General features: G+C 44.8%; 2 protein-coding genes across 3 annotated transcripts in view; both read left to right on the top strand.

Annotated features, from left to right (window-relative positions):
* Window positions 1–658: 658 nt before the first annotated feature.
* Window positions 659–14640, top strand: Oser1 (oxidative stress responsive serine rich 1). 2 transcript variants are annotated; one of them, XM_040732761.1, is made up of 4 exons: window positions 659–788; window positions 4996–5112; window positions 8254–8367; window positions 13379–14640. In XM_040732761.1, exons 2-4 carry the CDS (start codon window positions 5036–5038, stop codon window positions 14061–14063), a joined length of 876 nt encoding a protein of 291 aa, XP_040588695.1. In that variant the 5' UTR covers window positions 659–788; window positions 4996–5035; the 3' UTR covers window positions 14064–14640. The 2 variants fall into 2 exon arrangements, with proteins under 2 accessions (XP_040588695.1, XP_005085095.1); XM_005085038.4 differs by lacking the exon at window positions 8254–8367.
* A 2657-nt stretch (window positions 14641–17297) lies between these two features.
* Window positions 17298–21934, top strand: part of Jph2 (junctophilin 2) — a 61477-nt gene continuing 56840 nt past the window's right edge. Inside the window, 2 exon segments of the mRNA XM_040732908.1 lie at window positions 17298–21177; window positions 21179–21500. Coding sequence (XP_040588842.1) covers window positions 21121–21177; window positions 21179–21500 — 379 coding nt within the window. The 5' untranslated portion in view covers window positions 17298–21120.

Raw genomic sequence — 21934 nt, 5'->3', positions numbered from 1 at the left:
AGAGATCCGCCTGCCTCTGCCTCCCGAGTGCTGGGATTAAAGGCGTGCGCCGCCAACGCCAGGCGGAGATCCTGTGTTTTTAAAAAAGGTCTAAAACATTTCCACTTCAATTCCGGGCTAGCATCCACCGCCTGGGCCTTGTCCAATTAATACCTTCTTGGCTTCTGTGCGGACCCAAAGAGATTAGCCGTGGCGAGGGTTGCGGCCCGAGTGCAAGCGCCCTAGATTCTATCATGTAGGAAACTCAGCCGGCGACCCCAAGGCCTCGGCTGGCGCAAACACTCCCGCTGCCCGCCGGATCCCGTGGCCTTGGTGTGACTTCAAGCGGTGAAGAAGGAACCAGGCGACGCCACGCAAGAAAAGGTACCTCGGCAGCTGCAAAGCAAGCAGCCTACCCACTCACGTGATAGAGAAGAGGAAGTAGGCACGCCCAAAAGCCTGCCGGGAGCGAACCCATGCCAGGGGGCGGAGGGAGCGAAAAGAATAACAGGAAATGACTTAAGACGCACGTGCTTCGGAGAGGGGTTGGAGCAGAGCCTTCGAGAGGCGGGGCCACCGTCTCACGCCTGCGCAGTTACCTCTGGCCGCGCTGCCGAGTCACTGCGGTGGGAGGAGCGTGAGCAGTGGGCGGGGCGCGAGCCTACGTGGCGCAGGCGCAGTGCGACTCCGAAGGCGCGGGCCGCCTTATCTGCGGGGTTTGGATCCGGGTCAGTCAGGCGCGGCGGTCGCGGAGAGACGCTTCGAACCGACGGGGCCGGATCCCCGGGAGCACCCCAGCTGTAGAGGAGGTGAGCGGCCTGACGTGGCCGGGAGGGCCGGGGTGTCGCATCCGCCAGGCCTTCCCTTCTCGGGAGGCGGAGTCCCAACCTCCAGTCCGGCCGCGGCGTCTCCCCTGCGCCGACTGCCGGGCCGGGCCGGGCCTGGCCCTCGTCCGCTGCGGCCTGGAGTGCGGAGCTGCGCGGCCTTCGCTTCCCGCCTACTGCGTTCCCGCGGTACTCGGGTCGCGCCGACCGCAGTTTCCCCTTTCGCCCTTCTTGCCGCCCTTTGCCCCTTCCCGCCTTTTCCCGCCCTGCGAGCCGCATTCCTCTCCGCTTGCCTCCTGTGCCTCCGCTCGCGTCTCCTCCCGCGTCCTCTGCGTCGCAGCTCCACTCGAGCCTCCTCTCCGCGTCCGTGGTTGGCTGGGGCGAGCAGGGCCAAAGCCCTGACTGCTCCCGGCTCCGGTCGTCCCCGGGTTCTGACCTTTCCCCGCCGACCGTGTTTAATCGCGACAGAGCCAAGTTCGGAAAAAGGAACGAACTTGTTGCTTTGACTGTAGTACTGCGAGTTGAGGGCGGGAGTGGGTGTGCCCAGAGAGGTGTGGATGTGTTTTTGTCCTGGGGACAGATTGATTCTGTCGGGGTCGTTCTCCTGGTGGGTTGCTGGATATAGGGAGATCGATATTTCCTAGAGGTATGAGAAAATTTTCTTTCCTTTAACTTTATGAGGACGCATGCAGATCTTACTGATTTCGGGTTCCTGAAAACAGGAATTCAGCTTGATGCTTAAGCAGGGCTTTAGTTAAAGCTTCAAAAGAGTAAACAAGATTGTACTTAGGCTATTTGTGGAAGGAGAAACTGGCGTGTGATTTGATATAAATAAAACCATGCAAAGTAACTTTTTTTTTTTTGTTTTTTTTGGTTTTTCGAGATTGGGTTTCTCTGGGCTTTGGAGGCTGTCCTGGAACTGGCCACCAACTCCCGGTGCAAAGTAACTTCTTACGCAAGTCTGAGTTCTTTGCGGGATTCTTAGAGAAGTCAGTACAGTATGTCTCCCAAAAATGTAATGTTGCTGAGGATAGGCAAACCAGTCACCTGTTATATAGAGCTGTTGAGCTGATGTTTGTGAATGGAAATCAAGGCACATAGGGGGGCGTAATAAGCCTCGCTTTCCCGAGGTTAAGCCTAAGACTCCTCACTTTTGCTCTGGGGTAAAGTAACTTCGGACGATGATGAGCAGTCACAGTGTTGGCAGTCTGAACACAGTTTAGGCAATACTTTTTTTTATATCCTCGGAGTTTTGGTCTGTGGCGTGATTTTATTTTGGGCTGTTTTGGTTTTAATGATATATGTTAATGTCTCAGCAAAACTGCTAAGTTTCACCTGGCGGTTCAGGTGCATGCCTTTAATCCCAGCACACGGGAGGTGCAGGCAGGTGAATTTCTGTGAGTCGAGGCTCTACTGAGTGAGTTCCAGGACAGCCTTCAAAACAACAAAAACCTGTCTCGAAAAATCAGTCAAACAAAGCTAAGTTTGTATTAACATCTTGGGTGGTCATCTGCCATACTATTATGTATAATTAGAGGTTTTGAGGTTCAACTGCAAAGCTGCTTTAGCCAAGTGTAAGATCCTCGAGGGCAGGAGGGAGACACCATCCCTATAAGAAATGGGGTCCCCAGGACCCCTGTATTCAGTCCAGCCTCTGTTGTGGTATCCGGCTTAGTGCTAGGAATTCTGGAGGTGTTCAGGAGTGCACATGTAACTTGATGTGCATTTAAAATATTGACTGATTGCCACAGAAGCCAGGTTGAAAGAATTATAAACTATCACACTTTATTAAGACTTTTACATGTATTATGTGTGTGAGAGTATTGCATATATGAAGGGCAGAGGGCAACTTGGGGAGTTGTTTTCTTGGGTTACTCAAGTTCTAAGAAACAAACCCAGGTGGTCAGGGTTAACCAGCATACATCCTTACTGTTTGAGCCGTCTCACAGTTCCTATAAATCCACTCTTTAAGCCACCTTCCCACCAGTTCCATAAATTCACCCTTGAGCCATCTCACAGTTCCTATAAATCCACTCTTTAAGCCACCTTCCCACCAGTTCCTATAAATCCACCCTTGAGCCATCTCATCAGTCCTTATAAATCCAGCTTTAATGGAGCTTTGCTAGCAGAAAAAGAAAAATTGGGCATGATAGCACACACCTTTAGTCCCAGCAATTGGGAGGCAGAGATAGATGGATCTCTGAGTTCGAGGCTGGCCTGGTCTACAAAGTGAGTTCCAGGAAAGCCAGGGCTGTTACACAGAGAAACCCTGTCTCAAAAAACTAAAACACAAAACAAAGCAAAAAAAAAAAAAAAAAAAAAACACTTTGTAGTTTGGCATTCTACTTTAATCCCAGCACTTGGGAAGTAGAGGCAGGTAGATCTCTGAAATTGAGGCCAGCCTAATATACAGAGCGAGTTCCAGGACAGCCAAAGCTACACTGAAAACCCTGTCTTGAGAAAAACCAAAACCACTGGGCGGTGGTGGTGTATACCTTTAATCCCAGCACTAGGGAGGCAGAGGCAGGCAGACGGATCTCTGAGTTCAAGGTCAGCCCGGTCTTCAAAGAGAGTTCCAGGTCAGCCTCCAAAGCCACAGAGAAACCCTGTCTCAAAAAAAGAAAGAAAAGAAAAAACAAAACACAACAAAAGCTTGTTTATAGTCTGTGATAGACCTTTCTAGATGTGTAGAGCTTCAGACATGCCAGAACTCAGCCCTCTGCTAGTATATAGAATTATTGTGATTTTTTAATTTTTTGAGACAGGGTTTCTGTTTTGCTTTGGAGTCTGTCCTGAAACTCGCTCTGTAGACCAGGCTGGCCTTGAACTCACCGAGATCCACCTGCCTCTGCCTCCCTAGTGCTAGGATTAAAGGCGTGTGCCCCCACTTCCTGGCTAGTATATAGAATATTGTGTGTTTGGAGGAATCCTACTCCAGAGAAGCTTGCAGTCATGTGAATGAGGATTCCTCCTGTTATGACCTGGTTAAGTAAACAAATGTGTGGAGAGAATTTATGTTGACTTATGATGTTTTGAAGAAAAAATGAAAACTAAGTTCTTTTGAGGTTGAACATACACATAAATGTCAAACATTGTGACATCTTGACCTTTGGAATATTAGAGATCTCACAATAACATAAACTCACTTCTGAGAAATAAGGTGATCTAGAGTCAGTACCCAGGGATCCATAGAGAGAGGGGCACTGTGCTCTCTCTGAGAGTACCTGAGTGGGGGGGTGGGTGGGGGGGTGGGGGTAGGGGGTACCAGGTTAGAAATAAAGGTAAAGTATATCCTTGGTTAAAAAAAATCTCTTGTTTTAATCTTTTTTCTTCCTTTCCTCTCCCCATTTGGATCCTGGTATATTCATGTGTTCAAGATTAGTACTTTGGTAATTTGAAGATTACATTTGAGACTTTATCAAGACTTATTTGTGTTTCTTGTTTCAATTGATGATCCTTTATCTCTTTCCTTTGTCTAAATGGAAAATCAGAGGAGCAGAAATTGGGAATTTCAAGTAGTCAAATAGTTGGTTAAGAAGAGAGTATAGAGCCATATCTGAAGAACCCCCCCACACACACACTTGTAACCAAAGAGAAGCTCTGCTTTTTTCTTTACCTGTTTTTGAGTACAGATTTCCTTTCTTGTTTAATGACTGTGGCACTCAAAGGTAACAAACACCTAATAAAGTTGTCAGAGGAGTAGAGCATAAAATAACCAGTAATGCTGAAGTCTCTACCCCTGATGTAACAACAGTAGCATCTTGTTTTTTTATGTATGTTGATACGTTGGTTAGAATTGCTTTGTACAAATGCTATGATGTGTCAAAGTCAGAATTACAGTTGTTAGGGTCAGACTAGGCAAATACTGATAGCATTTTAATTAATCAATGTGTTGTAGTTTGAACTTTCTTCTGTCTCTGGTAATTTTGTTGATAGGAACTTTTCTCTCCCCAGTTAACATCGATTTTGTTGACAAAACTGTAAGCTGTTGGCATCAGCTATTTAGGTGGTTTGAATTCTGTGGTAGTATATATTTTTATATTTCATGTATTTTTTTAAAGAAATAAGCCCTATAGTCTGGTTATGTAAACTGCAGCTTAGAAATGAAAAGGTGTTTTCCTCGTAACAGTAGCTGTATAAGGAAATATACTCTTGATTCTACCATTTTTCACTTTTCTTATTTCCTTTTTAGTATTAAACGGGAACATCCATAGAGTGCAGAAACTTTCACAATGAAATCTGAAGCCAAGGATGGAGAGGAGGAGAGCCTACAAACTGCTTTCAAGAAATTAAGAGTGGACGCTTCAGGGTAATTGAATATGTAATGTGTGATTTGGGATTAATTTTACTGGATTTAAATGGTCATTTTGGTTAAAATGTTCCTCTTCTGACTTCTTTGTTGATCCTACGGTAAGAAATTGGTGATACTTGACATAGTCTTTGTAAATAGTTGACTGAATTTGAAAGCAGTCCCTTTTACTCTAAGGGTTTGATTTTTCTTAACTCTGAGGCTCTTCCCTAATTTAATCCCACCAGGGACTTCTCATATCTCAAGGGAATCACAGTTGTCTTTTGTTTTTTGGGTTTTTGTTTATTTTAAAGTAAAAGCCCAATAAAGGTCTATGAAGATATTCTTGATTTCAGTTTGTAATTGCTGAATCTCTCAGTGGGAACCTGCATATTCAGTAGGGGTCTGTCCCAAGATAAGGGTCTTAATGCCTTCGACCTAACTAATTGGAGCACCAGCAGACCAGCTGCTAAGTATTATTATTTCACTCTTTACAAAGTTTGTGTGCAAATCTCTTAATAGTAGTTCTTCTGGCCCCAAGCCCAATAAAATCTCAAGTGCTGATGATTTTTTTTGTAGTTCTATTACTACATTTGAGCACTAGTCACCAGCTTGCTCTTTCCCTCAGTGCTGAGGAAGTACTTGGAGCACATCTAACCTTCTATACTGTCTTAGTAGATAGACAACTGTTGTTTGAGACAAGGTCTTACTATGTATCCCAGGCTGGCCTTCAAATCATAATCCTGCTTTCAGTGCTGGAGTTATGTCTGTGAGCTATCATACTCATCTTTTTGTTATCATCTTTTTTTGTTTTTAATGTGGGTGCTCTGTCCTGGGGATAGAACTCAGGGCCTTGCTTATGTGTGGTAGGTGTGTGTTATGCAGCTGAGCTCCTTAGTTCTTAGTAAGCCTTTTTGAGAAAAGGAAATAAAATGGGAAAGCATAATACTAGATTGTGGTTTTAGCATATTTGTGGTTTTGGGTGTGACTTTTTTTAAATTAAAAACTAGAAATATCCACATAATGCATATAAATCCTCTAGTGTATAAACCTTTGTAAGTAGCTCTTCCTATGCAGACTTTTCCCTGATGTTTTAGGAAATTGAAATGTAAGTTCTGCTTTTTGTGGCATACAACTTTAATCCCAGCATTCAGGAGGCAGGGAGATCTCTGTGTACTGAGGCCAGCCTGGCCTACAAAGGGAGTTCTGGGACATCTGGGACTATATAAAAGAAACCTTACTTCAGGAAGGAAAAGGAAACTGGAATGTAAAATTAAGCTAAAAATAAAAGTAAACTATTGATGGTACTGAAAGTTACTTAGACCATTTTAAAATGTCTTGCAAAATATCCCATGCATTTTGTGATTGTAAATTACATATTTGGGGGTTGGAGGCAGGGCTCAGTGGTGAAAAGCACATACTGTTCTTACAGAGGACCACAGTTCAATTCCTAGCACCCATGTCATAGCTATAACTGCAGCTGCAAGGAGATCCTATGCCCCTGGCCTCTGCAGACATCTGCACTCAAAAGCACATTGCCTATTCTCATTCTCATGTGCAAACATGCCCATTCGCAGATAAAAATAATAGATAATAAATATAACTTTTCATAATATACTTGTAGCATATGATACACCTTTATTAAAATTATAGAAAGAAGGAACAGAATATTTCAGAAAACCAAGAGTAGAAGGGGTGAGTCATTAGCGTGACTAAGCAAAACAAGACTTGTAGTCTGTGTCGCATGTGTTTCTGATTGTTCATACTGTTGTCATACACCCTGCTGACGGGACTGCTGAGGACTGACTCATTAAGCTTTGCCGGGAATTTAGCATGGTCTTGTTCAGCAGGTTTTCAATGGTATTTGTCTTATCAGGAGCAATGTCTTTGTATTTGTTACGAAACAATAAACCTTTTAATATAACTATAAAATAATTATAGGGAAATTAATAAAAGGGTAAGAAATAAGAATTGCAACTTACTTTAATCTCTAGATCATTTATTTATAATGCTATATATATATACATATATATATATATATTTGTTGTTGTTGTTTACTGTTTTTTCTGAGACATGGACTGGCGGCCTATTTCAAGCTTGTGATCTTCCTTGACCTCCTGAATGATGGAATTGCAGGCCTAGTGCTTTAGACCACGATGTACATGGGCAATCACCATAGTGTCTTATGATAATCCAAACATGCTCTGTGTTATTATAAGTACTTATAGGGAAGGTTGGGAACAGGGTCTTACTAGATAGCCCAGGCTGACCTTCACTTTTCTATATATGTAGCCTAGGCTGGACTTGAACTTCTGCAGTTTTCCTGCTTCTGACTCAAGAAATGTAATTAAGTACTACCGTGCTCGACTCTTTCTGTGGAGACATTGTGGAATGTTATTCCATGGGTTATTCCATCTGTTTTTGTTTGTTTTTTAAGACAAAATATCTCAGTAGCCTGGAACTTGCCAAGTAGGCTAGGCTGACTGGTTGGTGAGCCCCCAGATCTTGTCTTACCCTACCTAGCCCTGTGAATACTAGCACACACCACTACACCTGGCTTGTTTATGTTGATTCTGGGGATCAAACTGAGGTTCTTGTGCTCTGTATTTTGGAAAGATTTATATGAAGTTGCTGATGATGGTAGTCTGGGTATAGATGGTTCTTACTCTTTTTAAGGTTTTTTTTTTTTTTTTTTTTTTTTTTACTGGGAACCCACAGTAAAATAAAGATTTAGCTCTGAGTAATATTTCAGGTTTACTAGTTGCAAAAGTAGAAAAATTTTTCTAAAAGTTGTGAAATACTTCAGGGTGGTATTGTTGGCTAGTTGAGTTGACTGTTAGAAAGATGGACTCCTGATTTTAGTTCCTGTGGTTTTGGCCTCTTAGATAAAAGAAGCAGTCAGTGTCACTAACATTTTCCCTGAACTATAAAAGTTGAAAAGCCCACTGCTGCTTACACATAGAGATCATTCTCTCGCTTATGATTTTGCATGGGCTTTTAGGGATCTTTACAGTTTGGTTTTGGAGGAAAATTTACATTAAAAGCTGAACACTTGAGAAGTGTAAACTAGAAGAAAAATCAAAGTTGTGTTAGCATTAGTGAGGGTAGAAAGTTATCCTCGGTATAGTTTCCTATCACGGTAAACTTTGTTCTTGTTCTCAGGTCCATCGTGTCTCTGTCTGTTGGAGAAGGAACAAGTGTCAGAGCATCAGTCAGAACAGCAGCAGATGACACCAAACCTAAAAACACGTGTGCATCTAAAGACAGTTGGCATGGGTAAGAGTGCCTCTCCACTAAATGATAATGATTTGTTTGGGGTGTGGTACCTGCCAGGGAGTGTGTATAGAAATCAAAGGACAACTTGGAAGAGTTGATTCTCCTCCACATGTATGTTAGGGAACAAACTCAGGTTGTCAGGCTTGGTTTAAGCATCTTTATTCTAAGCCATCTCTTCTCTTCATAGAGAAGGTGGTTTTTGTTTTTGTTTTTTTTTTTTTTTTAAAGATTTCTGCTGTGTTTGGGCTTGTTTGTATGTTCATATGCCTGTGCTGGCCAGAGACAGTGTTGGAATCCCTGGAACTGGAGTTAGAGTATAGGTGTGAGCCACTTGACATGGGTTCTCTGTGAGAGCAGCAAACACTCTAACCACTGAGCCGTCTCAGCCCCCACCCCTAGAGACTTATCCCAGTTACTTTTCTGTTGCTGTGAAGAGACGTCATGGTCAAGGCAGCTCACAGAAGAGTTTATTTGGCACTCATAGTTTGAGAGGGTTGGAGTCCAGGTCCATCATAGCAGGGAGCGAGCATATGGTAGGCATACAAGCTTGCTGCTGGAGCAGTAGCTGAGAGCTCATGTCTTGAGACACAACCGTGAGGAAGAGACACTAGGAATGGTGTGGGCTTTTCAAACTTCAGAGCCTACCCACAGTGACACACCTCTGACAAGGCCAAACCTCCTAGTTCTTTCCAAACAGTTTCACCAGCTGAGGAGGCCATTATCATTGAAACCACTACACTGAGTAATTTACAATATGATTGTGTTTTCTTTGCCAAATGTTAGGGAGAGGATATACCATGATCTAACCCTAGACACCCCCATTATTTGGCCGATTTGGCCATCAACTTACTGTGTACCTCAGAATGACCTCAGATAACTTTCCAATTGCTGGGACTACAGGCCTGAGCCACAATGCCTGGCTTCACAGTTTTTAATGAGTTTACTGAGACTTCCTATGTGTCCTGGTTTTGTGTGCCAGCTGGTACATGCCAGGCAAGCACACTTAGCAACTGAGCTATCTCCCCAGCCTTATTATGTAATAGTACAATGATTTTTTTCTAAGTTCTGCTTTGTCTGAAATTAGTGTTAGTAGTCCTGTTTTCTTCAAGTGTGTGACCAGTGTAATCACTCTGCTTTGAAGTTGTCTGTATCTCTTGTGAATGTGGCTAATTCTGTCTTGTTTTTTAGTCAGTCTAATTAGGGCATTTTTCCCCCCTTAATTTGCTGAGTTTAATGCATTTGTTCTGATATTTGGTGTTTTGGTTTTTCCAAGATGGGTTTTTCTGTGAGGTTTTGGAGTCTGTCCTGGAACTGCCTCTGCTTCCTCAATGCTGGGATTAAAAGCGACCACTACTGTCTGGCTGATAACTGGTGTATTTTCATGTCTTCCATTATATTTTATTTTGTAATTTTTAAAAAATGCTTTATTTTTGGATCATGAAATCTCACTATAGCCCAGGATAGTTTCAAATTCACTATGTAGCCCAAGCTGGCTTTGAATTCCTGGGCAGTCCTCCTTCCTTTGCCTTTTAGGGGTCATGCTCAGTGGTGTTAAGCTTTTTCTGTTTGCTTCCTTTACTTAACTCTCCCTTCTCCCACTTTTAAGAAATGATTTGAAAAAATTTTGTTTTACCCCATTCATGTAGTAGGTATTCATGTTTGTTTTTTTAAGTAGTTGGCTTTGAAATTTTACAATCAAACTTTTGGTTTAAAAAAAAAAAAGGCCAGGTTAATATTACAAATCATCATGTGGTACTCTGTCTTCCATGATGCGGTTATTCAATGTCAGTCCTGTTCTACTCTTAATCTCACAGGTTAGATTTCTTATTTCTAGTGTTAATTTGTCTATATTTGCATTTTTAGTTTCTTTGCTCCCAGTTCTTGTACTGTAGACCCTGCCACATATGACCTTATTTTCTTGGTGAAAGTCTGTTGGTAAATAAGGCTCTGCATGTAGGGTACATTTGAATGATTCCCCCTGGGCTGTCTTAATAGCTCAGTGGTAGGTGGGGTATTTGCCTAGAGTATGAGAAGTCTGACCTTCCCCAGCACTGCAAATAAATATGAATGGTTACCTCTGGAATTATATAACATTGTGTCCTGATGGTAAATACTTTGCCCTTCTTCCCAGTGTGGCTACATTGAATAATTCTCATTTTCTGCTTTTTACAATTGTCTGTTTTAATTGGTTTCTTAAGGACAGAACCTGCTGTCTTGGGCACAGATCATGATCCCAAGTTTAGTAACAAATGTCTTTATCTGAGAATATCTTCCACCGTTGTTTTGAAGGATAGATGGCTAATTTCTTTGTTGGCAGTTTTAGCACTCTCAGGGTTTGTTGTCTTCTGACTCCATTGTCTTCTGTGCTGCTGTTGAAAGACTCTGTCTGCCTTCAGTGTGTTTGCTCTTGATATCTTAGCCATGATCTTCTAAGTCACGTCTTCTACTCTCTGTTTCCTCTGGCACTGAGGGTTGAATCTGGGCACTCAGTGGGTAGGTGGGCACTCCACGGCCAAGCCATGCCATGTTGCCCGGTCCTCTCTGTGCTCTTTGTATTCTTAAAACATACTCTAGATTTAGTCCTCTTCTGTTAGACTGACCACCTTTATGTGACATTCTTTCCTTTTTTCTAGTACCTTTTAGACCATGGGTTAGCAGACCTTTTGTAGAGTGACATGGTAAATAAGTATAGCTGTAATTCCAGCACTTAAAAGACTGAGAAAAACTTCCAGATTGAGACCTGCCTTGTTCTACAGTAAGGCACTGTCCCAAACAACTAGGAGGTAGGAGGTCAGGGAGGGAGATACAGACAGACAGACTCAAATATTTTAGGATTTGGAAGCCAGGAGACTAAAGCTCAGGATATTGTGTAGGAGTTTACAGGCAGAGAAAGCTGCTCACGGTGCCGTTGTCATCCTGGTTGGCTCTTCTTGTTCAGCTTGCCGAGGCAGTTTCAGGATGATGTGGTCAGCCTGGTGGGCTTCTGTTGGAGTGGGTGGTGAAGGGCAGCTCCAGAGTCTATTTACTCTTTGAAATACACACATCTAGTGTATTCTTTTATCCCTCAGATTTTGTGGTGCTGTTGGATTTTTTAAAATTGTATTATTTGTATGTGTATATACATGTACATGTGGGCATGTACCACAGCACACATGTAGAAGTCACAGGACAGTTCTGGGGAGTTGTTTCTGTGTCCATGTGGATTGTGGGGATTGAACTCATGCTGTTTGTTACAGGCTTGTGAAACAACTACTTCTACCAGCTGAGTCATCTCCCCTGTCCTGATTGGATTCTTAAACTATCTCTCCATACCCAGCAGGTCCCAACTTGTACATGTCTTGGTGGGCTCCAGAAAGTGGGAGAGAAGAACACAGGGGAGAAGAGGAGTGATGGGTCACCCCAGCCTCATCTTCATGGCTCATAGTTTAACCCACTGGAGAGCAGTGTCCACAAGCTCTCCAAAAACAAGTGTGGCACAGTGCATGCTGAGCATGTATGAGGAGGCTCTTGACCTAAGCACCCACCCCTAACAGGAATCAAGTAGAGAGGACAGATGTAAATTATCCTACAGTTTGCTGACCCTTGTTATAAATTTATCTTCCTGTTCAATAATTCTCAGAGCAGCATTTTATTTAGCCTGTTGCATTTAATTCCAACTGCAATTTTATTTTCCTTTCCCTTCCTGTTTTTTGATACAGGGTCCCACTGTAACTCAGGCTGGCCTTGAGCTTACAATCTACTTCTGGGGGCTGGGGTTACAGGTGTGTGCTTCCTGCCCAGATGATATCTCCCATGCCCTCCATCTCTGTCAATCCTCCTCTCTCCCTATCCCCATCTCCTACAAAACTCCCCTTGAGAGAGACAAGGTCTGTTTATATAGTTGTAGCTGTTCTGTAATTCACTATTTAGACCAGATTGGCCTCAAACTCAGAGTACTGCCTGCCTGCCTTCCTGAGCGCTGGAATTAAATGTGTGCTGCCACACCCGGTTTGATTTTTATTTCTCAAAGTTCTGTATCAGGGCCATGAAGATGACTTACTGGGTCAAGGTGCTTGAGCACTACTAAGCCTGAAGCTCTGAGTTCAGTTTCTTGGATCCACATGGTGGAAGGAGAGAACCAACTCCCAAAAGATGTCATTCATGTATGTGCTCTGGTATAAAGGTGCCACATCCTCCCCCAAATAAATAAAAGGTTTTTTTTCTCCTTTTAAACCCCATTTATAAGTCCTGCTGGTTTTTTTTCTAATTTTGCTTGGAAGTTTTTAACTTTCCTTTTCCTCATTCAGTTTTTTTTTATTGAAATGTTTTATAAGTAGCTGTATAGTGTAATATTCTCAGTTTCTGGAAATCTCAGGGACATCAAATGGGGGGGGTTGTGCTACTGTGCTTGCGTACTCAGCACATGTGAAGGCCAGAGGTTAATGCTGTTTGTCTTCCTCATTTGCTCTCCCCCTGGTTTTTTGAGGTAAGATCTCTGAATCTGGTGCTCCCCTACTTGGCTGGACGACAAGTCCCAAGGATCTTCCTGTCTTCCCAGCACTGGAATTACAGGTGCATGCTACTGCACCCAGCTTATTTACATGGGTGCTAGCATGGCAAGTACCTTACTGACTGAGCCAGCTCTCGGGTTCTATGTTACTTTTGTTTGTTTTTGCTGGCTGTTGCCAGTGATAGAAGTGATTTGTAATGTTGATGCCCTGTTTGATAGTACTGGCACATAGTGGCTTTTGTAGCATTAACCTTGGTATTGGAACCACATTCAGGCTGAGGGGACTGCATCAATTTTATCTGCTTCTCCTGCAGTGGTGTCTGATCTGGGTGGTTGTGTTATTTCACTTGTTTCTATAGATTGCTAATGAGGAATGCTGAACTTTTTGAGACACAAAGACTTCAGGCAGCTTGAAAATGGAGGCATTCATGACCTTACACCCAGAGTCTTGTTTCCAGCTGTCATGTGGCCTCTCTCAGGAGGGCTCTGTATCTCCACATCTGGTGTGCTTGTCTCTTTTAGGTCTACAAGGAAGTCTTCACGAGGAGCAGTGAGAACCCAGCGTCGTCGACGCTCCAAGTCTCCTGTCCTTCATCCTCCCAAGTTCATACATTGCAGCACCACAGCATCTCCTCCCAGCAGCCAACTCAAGCACAGAAGCCAGACTGAGCCACCTGACGGCAGCAGTGGGCTGGGGATTTCAAGCCCCAAGGAGTTCAACACAGGAGAGACCTCTATTTCTCTTGATGTTAATCACACAGGGGCAGGCATTGAGCCTCTGAGAAGTTCAGTTCCGAGGCTCCCATCAGAGAGTAAAACAGAAGAGCCCTGTGATGCTACCCAAGTCTCCCAAGAAAGTCTTACAGCCAGTGATCTCTCTGACTTTCGGTCTGTTTCCAAGCTAAGCCAAGGCAAGCCATGTGCGTGTGTAGGCAAGGAGTGCCAGTGCAAGAGATGGCACGATATGGAAGTGTATTCCTTTTCAGGTCTGCAGAATGTCCCTCCTTTGGCCCCAGAACGAAGGTCACTTGAGGACTACTCTCCATCACTGCACACCAGAACTCTGTCTGGCTCCCCTCGATCCTGTTCCGAGCAAGCTCGTGTCTATGTGGATGATGTGACCATTGAGGACCTGTCAGGCTACATGGAGTATTACTTGTATATCCCTAAGAAAATGTCCCACATGGCAGAGATGATGTACACCTGATTAACGCGAAGTGGATTCATGTGCTTTAAACCAATGCGAGGTTGTCAGAGGGTTAGTTAACGACAAACCTGGTGGCTACTCTGTGAGAAGACATCTCTTTCTGCTCACTGTGCTTGCAATAAAAACTTCTCTTGGCATCTCAGTTAATCTTCATTCTGTCAGTTTACTGAGTTCTTACATACCCGTTAAGGCAAGCAGGTCAAAGAAAACCTCCTAAAAATGTTCTGAGGGCTGAAGAAACCGTGGCTGGAGACTGGCAGCAGTGGGGTGTGTGAAGTTCTTGTAAGACAGCGTATTTCAGACCTGCTTAGGATGTGGCAGCAAGAAACTCCAATGTGCTTTGTAACTGAACTGAACACTCTGTTGTAGATGCCAGCCTACCAGTAGTAGAGCTTCTAAGACTCATTTAAACTGTCTTTGGTTTAACACGGGTTTGTGTCATTAAAGGTTTCTTATGTTATTGTTGAGTCAGATCTAAGGGTTAGATTCAGTTTGATTAAACCAGGTGGCCTGTTCCATATTGTTTGAGGAAGTCATTACCCTTACTATCATTAATAAACCCCTGCTGGTGCTGTTATCCAGAGGTTTGGTGTGGTGTTTCTCAAGCTGTTTAAAGTGCTGCTGCTAAACATTTGAGGTATGTGTGAATGTTATGTTGTCTCCCTCCCTGGTGTTTATGTGATGTGTTTCTTGCAGTCAGTTACAACTCAAAAGGATTTCATAGCTATCCTAATATACTCTGGTGGATGAATCATTGTAAAATCCCCTCCAAAGATTGGTTAAAGGGCCTGAGCTCACAAACTGGGAGCGTGAGGCCTTACCTTTTCCAGGTGACTTGGTTCCTTTTTTCCTTGCTCAAAACAGGGTTTTCCTATTTAGTTCTAGCTGGCCTCAGACTCAGAGATCTGCCTGCTTCTGTCTCCTGAGTGCTGCACTCAAAGTGTGTGCCTTGTAGCTTTATTTTAATTCACATTATACATACCTACCAATTGTGAAAATGTTCAGTCATGGGAAGATAATAGGAAGTTTGTTTGATTTGGATTTGCAGGGAAAGACTTTGCTGCTCTCTGAAGTACCTCTTAGAGTTGGCTCAGGGTAGTGGATCTGTACTTCACAAATGAGTCCTTTGCACTTGGGAGAAGTGGGAAACATACTAGAACAGAATCTAAGCTTTGAGAGACGGCTGCTAGCTTAGTATGCATCTAGTAGGGAGATGATTGTCAGGGCAAGGAGCAAAATGTCACCATGGCACTAAACATGGTGATAGAAAGTGTGTTTTGTGCTTTTGTTTTTAGGAGACAGGGTTTCTCTGTAGCTTTAGAGTCTGCCCTAGAACTCTCTCTGTAGACCAGGCTGGCCTCAAACTCAAGAGATTTGCCGGTCTCTGCCACTGCCTGGCTGTTTCCTACATCTTTTTTTTTTTTTGGTTTTTCGAGACAGGGTTTCTCTGTGGCTTTGGAGGCTGTCCTGGAACTCGCTTGGTAGTCCAGGCTGGTCTCGAACTCACAGAGATCCACCTGCCTCTGCCTCCCAAATGCTGGGATTAAAGGCGTGCGCCACCAACGCCCGGCTGTTTCCTACATCTTAAAGACAGACAGCTTTTCCAAGGAAAGAATAGTTTGTTTCACACATCTCTATACTATTGTAATTTGAGGACATCAGCTGCATGTATTCTGTCAGGAGACCACAAATGAGGTGATCACCAGTCTTATGTCTCAGTGCCATGAAAACTGAACTTTCAGATTCCTCAAAAGGTCCAGACTACAGAGAGCCACTTACAGAGGGTGTTTCATTGTAAGGATTCCATTCCAACAGTTAGTGTTTTGTCTTACTGTGGGGAAAGTTTTTGTAGTTAACAAGCTACTTAAGATGAATTCAGATGCATTCCTAAGCCTTTTTAAATACTTTGTTTTATAAAGCACAGAGTTGAAATGACCTAGTAACTTCTTGAATGGGTCAGAGTAGAGCTTAGAAATTTCAGATTGCGGGAATAAGCCATAAATTACTTGTATTCCACTCAGGGTCTTCCTCAAAACAGTCTTGCTGGGGTGTTATCTGACACACTTGTAATTACAACTTGGGAGGCAGCAACAGGAGGAATCAGTTCAGGGACAGCCTGGGCTACAAGCCAAGACCCTGTCTCAAAACAGCAAACATGAACATGAATCCCGAGGTTAAAAATTATCCTGGTCATATCCAATTGAGGAAGTTTCAACTTAAGGAGAGCATTTGACCCTTGTGGATGTGACTCATCACACTTGATCTTTGCCAAAGGGCCTAGGGGGTCCTGTGGTGTGGTTACCAAGATAATTTGACATGTTCTGAGAAATGGATTCTGTGGTTACCAAACTAATTTGTTAAGTCCTGAGAAATGGATTCTGTGATGACTGAAGTGAGTGCATGGACTCATTCTGAAGGAACCTCCTAGTTTCTACGTTCCTTTATTTTGGTACTCTTAAGCAGTCACTGGGTATTTCTTGTTTGTAGCACAAGCAGTGCACAGTGTACATGGCCTGGGAATACAACAGGAGGCAGAACAATGTCCTTGTCAGTGGGGAATATAAGTGGTGGGAAAGGATTAGGAGGTAGGAAGGGTTAGGTTAGGAAGGTGAGATTTCTGTTGCATTTCAGGCCCAGAAGTGTTTGTGATAAAAGTGGTGTTGGACCTGAAGGAATCCAAGTGAGCTGTATGGATAGTTGAAGAGTACTCATGAGAGACAGAACCTCGAGAATCTAAAGATTGCTGGAGCAAGTGAGGTCAGAGGTGCAGGGTGGGGTCAGTTTGTGGATAATCACTGGGTACTTTGAAAAGCTTTGGCTCCTGGTCAGCGAGGTAGCCTTTGGTGGGCATGTAAAGGAAAGACTTATGAAGAGACAAGTTTGGTGCAGATTTGAGAGGAGGGATTGGGAATTTAGTTTTGTTCTTTTCTGATGCTTATTAGCTATGCAGAGCAGCTGAGTGGGTGCTTGCAAAATTACTGAACTCAGAGGCACAGCTGGAGAGCCAAATTTAGACGCTATTAGTATATGAGTTTTTTAAAATGCTGATAGATTTTAATAGAAATTAGAGTTTGTGTGAATGATGTACTTTCTGCCTTTTTTTTTTTTTTTTTGTTCTGAAACTGCTAGAAAGATCTATTTGAAATTAAAATGTTTTTGCTGGGTGATAGTGGCACACAACTTTAATCCCAGCCCTGGAGAGGCAGAGATAAGTGGATCTCTGTGAGTTTGGGGCCAGCCTGGTCTACCGAGTTCTAGGATAGCTAGGGCTAAACAGAAACCCTGTCTCAAAAAACAAAAGTTTTTAAAGGCATAAGAAGAGAACACTTAGGCTGTGAATATATCAGAGGAGCAGGCAAGATGACCTGGGTAAAGGCCCTTGCCACCACGGTGAAAGACCTGAGTTAAGTCTTTGGGACCCATATGGTGGAAAGAGAAAACCAACTTCTGAAAGCTGTCCTCTGACCTCCACCTGCATTGTGCCGTATACATGTGTACACAAAAAGAAACAGGTGTAGTTTAAAAATCGACAAGGGGGCTTAGTGGTAAAGCACACGTGTGATTCACACACACAGTCGAGTAATTGCTAGGCACAGTACTAGGCAACTGTAGTCTGCAACTCAGGAAACTGAGGCAGGAGGATTTCAACAAGCCTGAGCAACGTTGTGAAATCTTGTCTCCAATAAGGGAAGGTCCCAGATGTTCAAGGTACAATGGTCAGGGAGCAGGCAGGGCCTGTTGGGGCAGTGGGCTAACCAAAGAGTACTCAAACTGAAAAAGCAGTTTTAACGAGGGAGGTCTCAGCTGCACACTTGGTAAGAGACAGGAATGGGTGGACCAGTGTGGGACACAAACACCAAGTATTTATATAGTAGAACAAGGATATTCCTTGGCTTTGCACGGGGGTCTGGGAGGAGCCAGACTCTGGAGAGGGGTGCTGACCCAGATGCTATGCAAACAGGTTCCTGAAAGGTGGGTCTTCCCTCCCCAGGCTTTCAGAAGTCAAATCCCTCTTAGGTTCCCTCCCCATCCTGGGTTCCCCGGGAGGCAGCCCAATGTGAAAAATAGAGAAGGAAGTTAAAGGGGTGGCTGCCTCTGATGACATAGCCAGGCAGTGGCAAAAACCCTGGGAAGACACTTTTCCCCCATATATTTATGTGTATAAATAACTTTGCCTGTGTGTATGTCCACATACATGCAGTACCGAAGGGATCAGATCCTCTGGAACTGGAGTTACAGGGATGGTTGTGAGCTAGGTGGATGCCAAGACTTGAGACTAGGTTCTTCGCAAGAGTAATCAAGCTGGTTTTAAAGCTAATCTCTCCAGCACCATACAGCTTTAAAACCAGTTTGGTTTGAAACTTTGTTTACCTAAGGAAAGTCTGTTATAATAACCACAAGAGGGCGTGCTTTCCCCAGAATTCTAAAAGCTCAGCAATGGCTGATTGCCAAATAAAAGCCAGTCCCAAATTCTGCAATCTGAATTTTGTTTTTACAAAATCAAAGTGTTCCTCTCCTAGTGATATATTCTATCAGTAGCAAAACCACAGGGTGATGCTGCAGGAACAGATAGAACATTTCAAAGTTAAGGTATTTAGTATCTAGATTGCAGGTGACTCTTCTGGAAGGGTTCCATCACAGGGAGCCAGTAGGTGAAAAGGGGCTAAATGTATGTGGATCGACCCCCTCCTGGAATATACCTAACCTTAGGTCATCATTACAGTGACTGGTGGACACTCAGAGGCACCCCACACCCCTCTCCATTTGAATGCTCATTCCACTTTCCGTGATTGCCAAGCTGGAAAGAATTTGGGAAAGAAATGGGAAAAGTGTTCTTAGTGGGGGATTGCCTGAACAGGTCAAAGGCCCACCTGGGCAGGGCGCCAGTCACTTGGCCAAGACGACAGTTTGTGTAGACACCAAAGGGACTCTGTAAGATCAGTGGCTATGCACATGATCACGATACCCAGCAATTAGCAGGAACCAAGTCATAAGAACTGGTTATCAGTATTGAGGAAGGCTGAGTACACGTTCTGCCCAGGGAACTCTGCAGGAAATGTCTGCAGTGACGTTCAGTGGCCAAAGTCATCATGGGACTTGGAAATACATCAGACAGACATGGTTGAGTCAGGCAAGAGTCCAATTCTCTCTTGGACCTCAATTTTTAAAAAATTTCTAACCTTCCTCCATTCCAGATATACTATGAACATATGCACACTTGTGTGTGTGTGTGCATGAACACGCGCGTGCACAAACATACACACAACTTCAAATTCTTTCTGGGTGGTGTTTACCTTTTCCAGAATCATTCCCGTTCACCCTGGATCCTGGCTTACAGTGTCTTCCTTGCCTTGGACATTTTTTTCTAATTGGAGGTTGGTGGAAACCAGGGTGCTGGAAACCCATGCACGTCCTTTGCTCCTGCCCCAAGAGCCTTTTGAAGCCTGGCCTCGAGGGCTCTTAGGATGCTGGAACAGAAGCAAATTTGGGAAGGGGGGATTGCAAAACTAATGATCTTGAGTATTTCTAAGTGACTGTCATTGTACTACAGCCCACAGCCGATGTCAGTAGAGGGGATAGCAGTCTCTGCTCATGCCATGGAAGTGTGTGTGTGTGTGTGTGTGTGTGTGTGTGTGTGTGTAGGCTAGACGTCAATTTTGGGTGTTGTTCCTTAGACACACACACCAATTTTTTTTAAAACATTGTCTCTCATTAGCCTGGAGCTAACCAATTATGCTATCTTGTCCAGCTAGTGATCCCCAGGGACATGCCAGACTCCACCTCCCCAGTTCTGGGATTTCAAGCGCATGTCATCTGGCTTTGTGCTGTGTGTGTGTGTGTGTGTGTGTGTGTGTGTGTGTGTGTGTGTGTGTGTGTGTGTGTGTTGGTAGCCAACTCAAGTCCCCAAGCTTAAGTGGCAGGTACTTTACAAATGAGCCATCTCCCCAGCCTCCTGAACTGATTCCTTCTGCCAGGGTTCTCTCCCCAGGTACCTGGGCTGGGTGTGGGGTCGGATGGGGACATGAACACAGGACTCTGACTTTCAGACTGTGGCTAGACCCTCTCCTCTCTGAGGTCCATTCTGCTTTCAAAGGCATATGGGCAGCCATCTCCCCATTCCTGTCTCCGTAGGTCACTGGATTCTTCAGTGGGGTTGGCAAGTGGTCCTGAAGCCGCAGGTCCTGTCACGCCATGCTAGAAGTTGTAGGTCCCTATGTCTGTCACCCTCTGCTATTTGGCGGATATGAAGTGGTCCGGGATAGGGTAGTCTGCTGGTCTCACACTCTTCTCCCTGCCTGCGGACCCTGGGGACTTCCAGATGGGAGGCAGCTCAGACCCACAAGAAGGCAAGCCACCAAGTGGCGTGGCTGCCTACACTTGGTTCTCAGATTTCCTGCTCAGCCCTCAGCCACTGCCTGGGTCTGCAGGCCCAGCGGATTGGAAGCCCCCCTCCCTCCGGCTCTGAAGGAGGCTGGGCCAGCCAGGGGGTTATTTTGGGAGCAGCTTCTGAGATCCAATGGCCTTGTTAGGGCAACACTGACCTTTCTATCCTGGGAGGAAGGCTGGGCTGGAGAAGGGGCGGGGCAGCTGGGCGATCTGAGCCGCACGCCCACTGGAGTGGATGAGAAGGGGGCCAGCGGCTGCTTCAGGGTGGGCAGCAGGAATTCAGCCTTGGCTCGGCTACTAACTCGGGAATTGCCCCTCTTTGAAAAGACAGGACTCCTCCACTTATTTCACTTCTTAAAGAGGGCACACAGGATTCCATGGAAGCTGGACCTGGGACTCTGTGGCATCTTGGAGCCTCTTCTGCCGGCTTCCCTTCCAGCTGCAGCCTTGCTGGGATAACAGAGGGGACCTCCCAGCCATGGCACTGACCAGCGCCCCCACTGCTGACTTGGTCTTTGGGCTCTTTCAGCCTCTGCAGACTTCTTGCTTTTTCTACCTTTCTGGAGCCCAGTGGTGAGCCTAAGGGCTCAGCCTGAAGGTGCCTGGAGAGCATCAGGTATCCCAACGGCCCAAGCTGGAGGACAGGGCCGGGGTCAGGAGTGAGGATGAGATGAGCGGGGGCCGCTTTGACTTTGACGATGGTGGAGCGTACTGTGGGGGCTGGGAGGGGGGGGAAGGCACATGGGCACGGACTGTGCACCGGCCCCAAGGGCCAGGGTGAATACTCGGGCTCCTGGAATTTTGGCTTTGAAGTGGCGGGCGTCTACACCTGGCCCAGTGGGAATACCTTTGAGGGATACTGGAGCCAGGGCAAACGACATGGGCTTGGCATAGAGACCAAGGGACGCTGGCTCTACAAGGGGGAGTGGACGCATGGCTTCAAGGGGCGCTATGGAATCCGGCAGAGCACGAGCAGCGGTGCCAAGTATGAAGGCACTTGGAACAATGGCCTACAGGACGGTTATGGCACGGAGACCTATGCAGATGGAGGTGAGCCCGGTTCAGTCTGTAAAGCTTGATTGGGGTCCAGAACGGACAGTGGGAAAGAACAGGGTAGTTGGCAAAGAAATAGATGGTCTAGGGTAATATTTGCTGTGTGGTTTTGGGTAAACTACTCTGCCTCTTTGTATCTTTTTTGTTTTTTGTTTTTTTTTTCAAGATAGGGTTTCTCTACATAGCTCTGGCTGACCTGGACCTCACTTTGTAGATCAGGTTGGCCTCAAGCTCACAGAGATTTACCTGCTTCTGCCTCCTGAGTTCTAGGATTAAAACCCTGTGCCACCACACCCAACTGTTTATATTTTCTTACCAGTAAAGGTGGGACAATAAAAAGGGTTACTGAGAAGATTGGCAGAAATGATCAGTACAAGGCTGTCATATAAATATACACTCATCAGACACTTGATAAGATGTAATCGTTTGTG

Source organism: Mesocricetus auratus, unplaced genomic scaffold (genome assembly GCF_017639785.1).
Source record: "Mesocricetus auratus isolate SY011 unplaced genomic scaffold, BCM_Maur_2.0 Super-Scaffold_100028, whole genome shotgun sequence".
NCBI lineage: Eukaryota > Metazoa > Chordata > Mammalia > Rodentia > Cricetidae > Mesocricetus > Mesocricetus auratus.
Note: the sequence above shows the minus strand (reverse complement) of the source record. Positions and strands in the feature narration are given on the sequence as shown.

Bases quoted from the DNA above. Each gene is read 5' to 3' on its own strand.
- Oser1 (XM_040732761.1), top strand. From the start codon at position 5,036: ATGAAATCTGAAGCCAAGGATGGAGAGGAGGAGAGCCTACAAACTGCT. The intron at 5,113-8,253 runs GTAATTGAATAT...TCTTGTTCTCAG, and splicing joins TTAAGAGTGGACGCTTCAGG to GTCCATCGTGTCTCTGTCTG. The intron at 8,368-13,378 runs GTAAGAGTGCCT...TGTCTCTTTTAG, and splicing joins TCTAAAGACAGTTGGCATGG to GTCTACAAGGAAGTCTTCAC.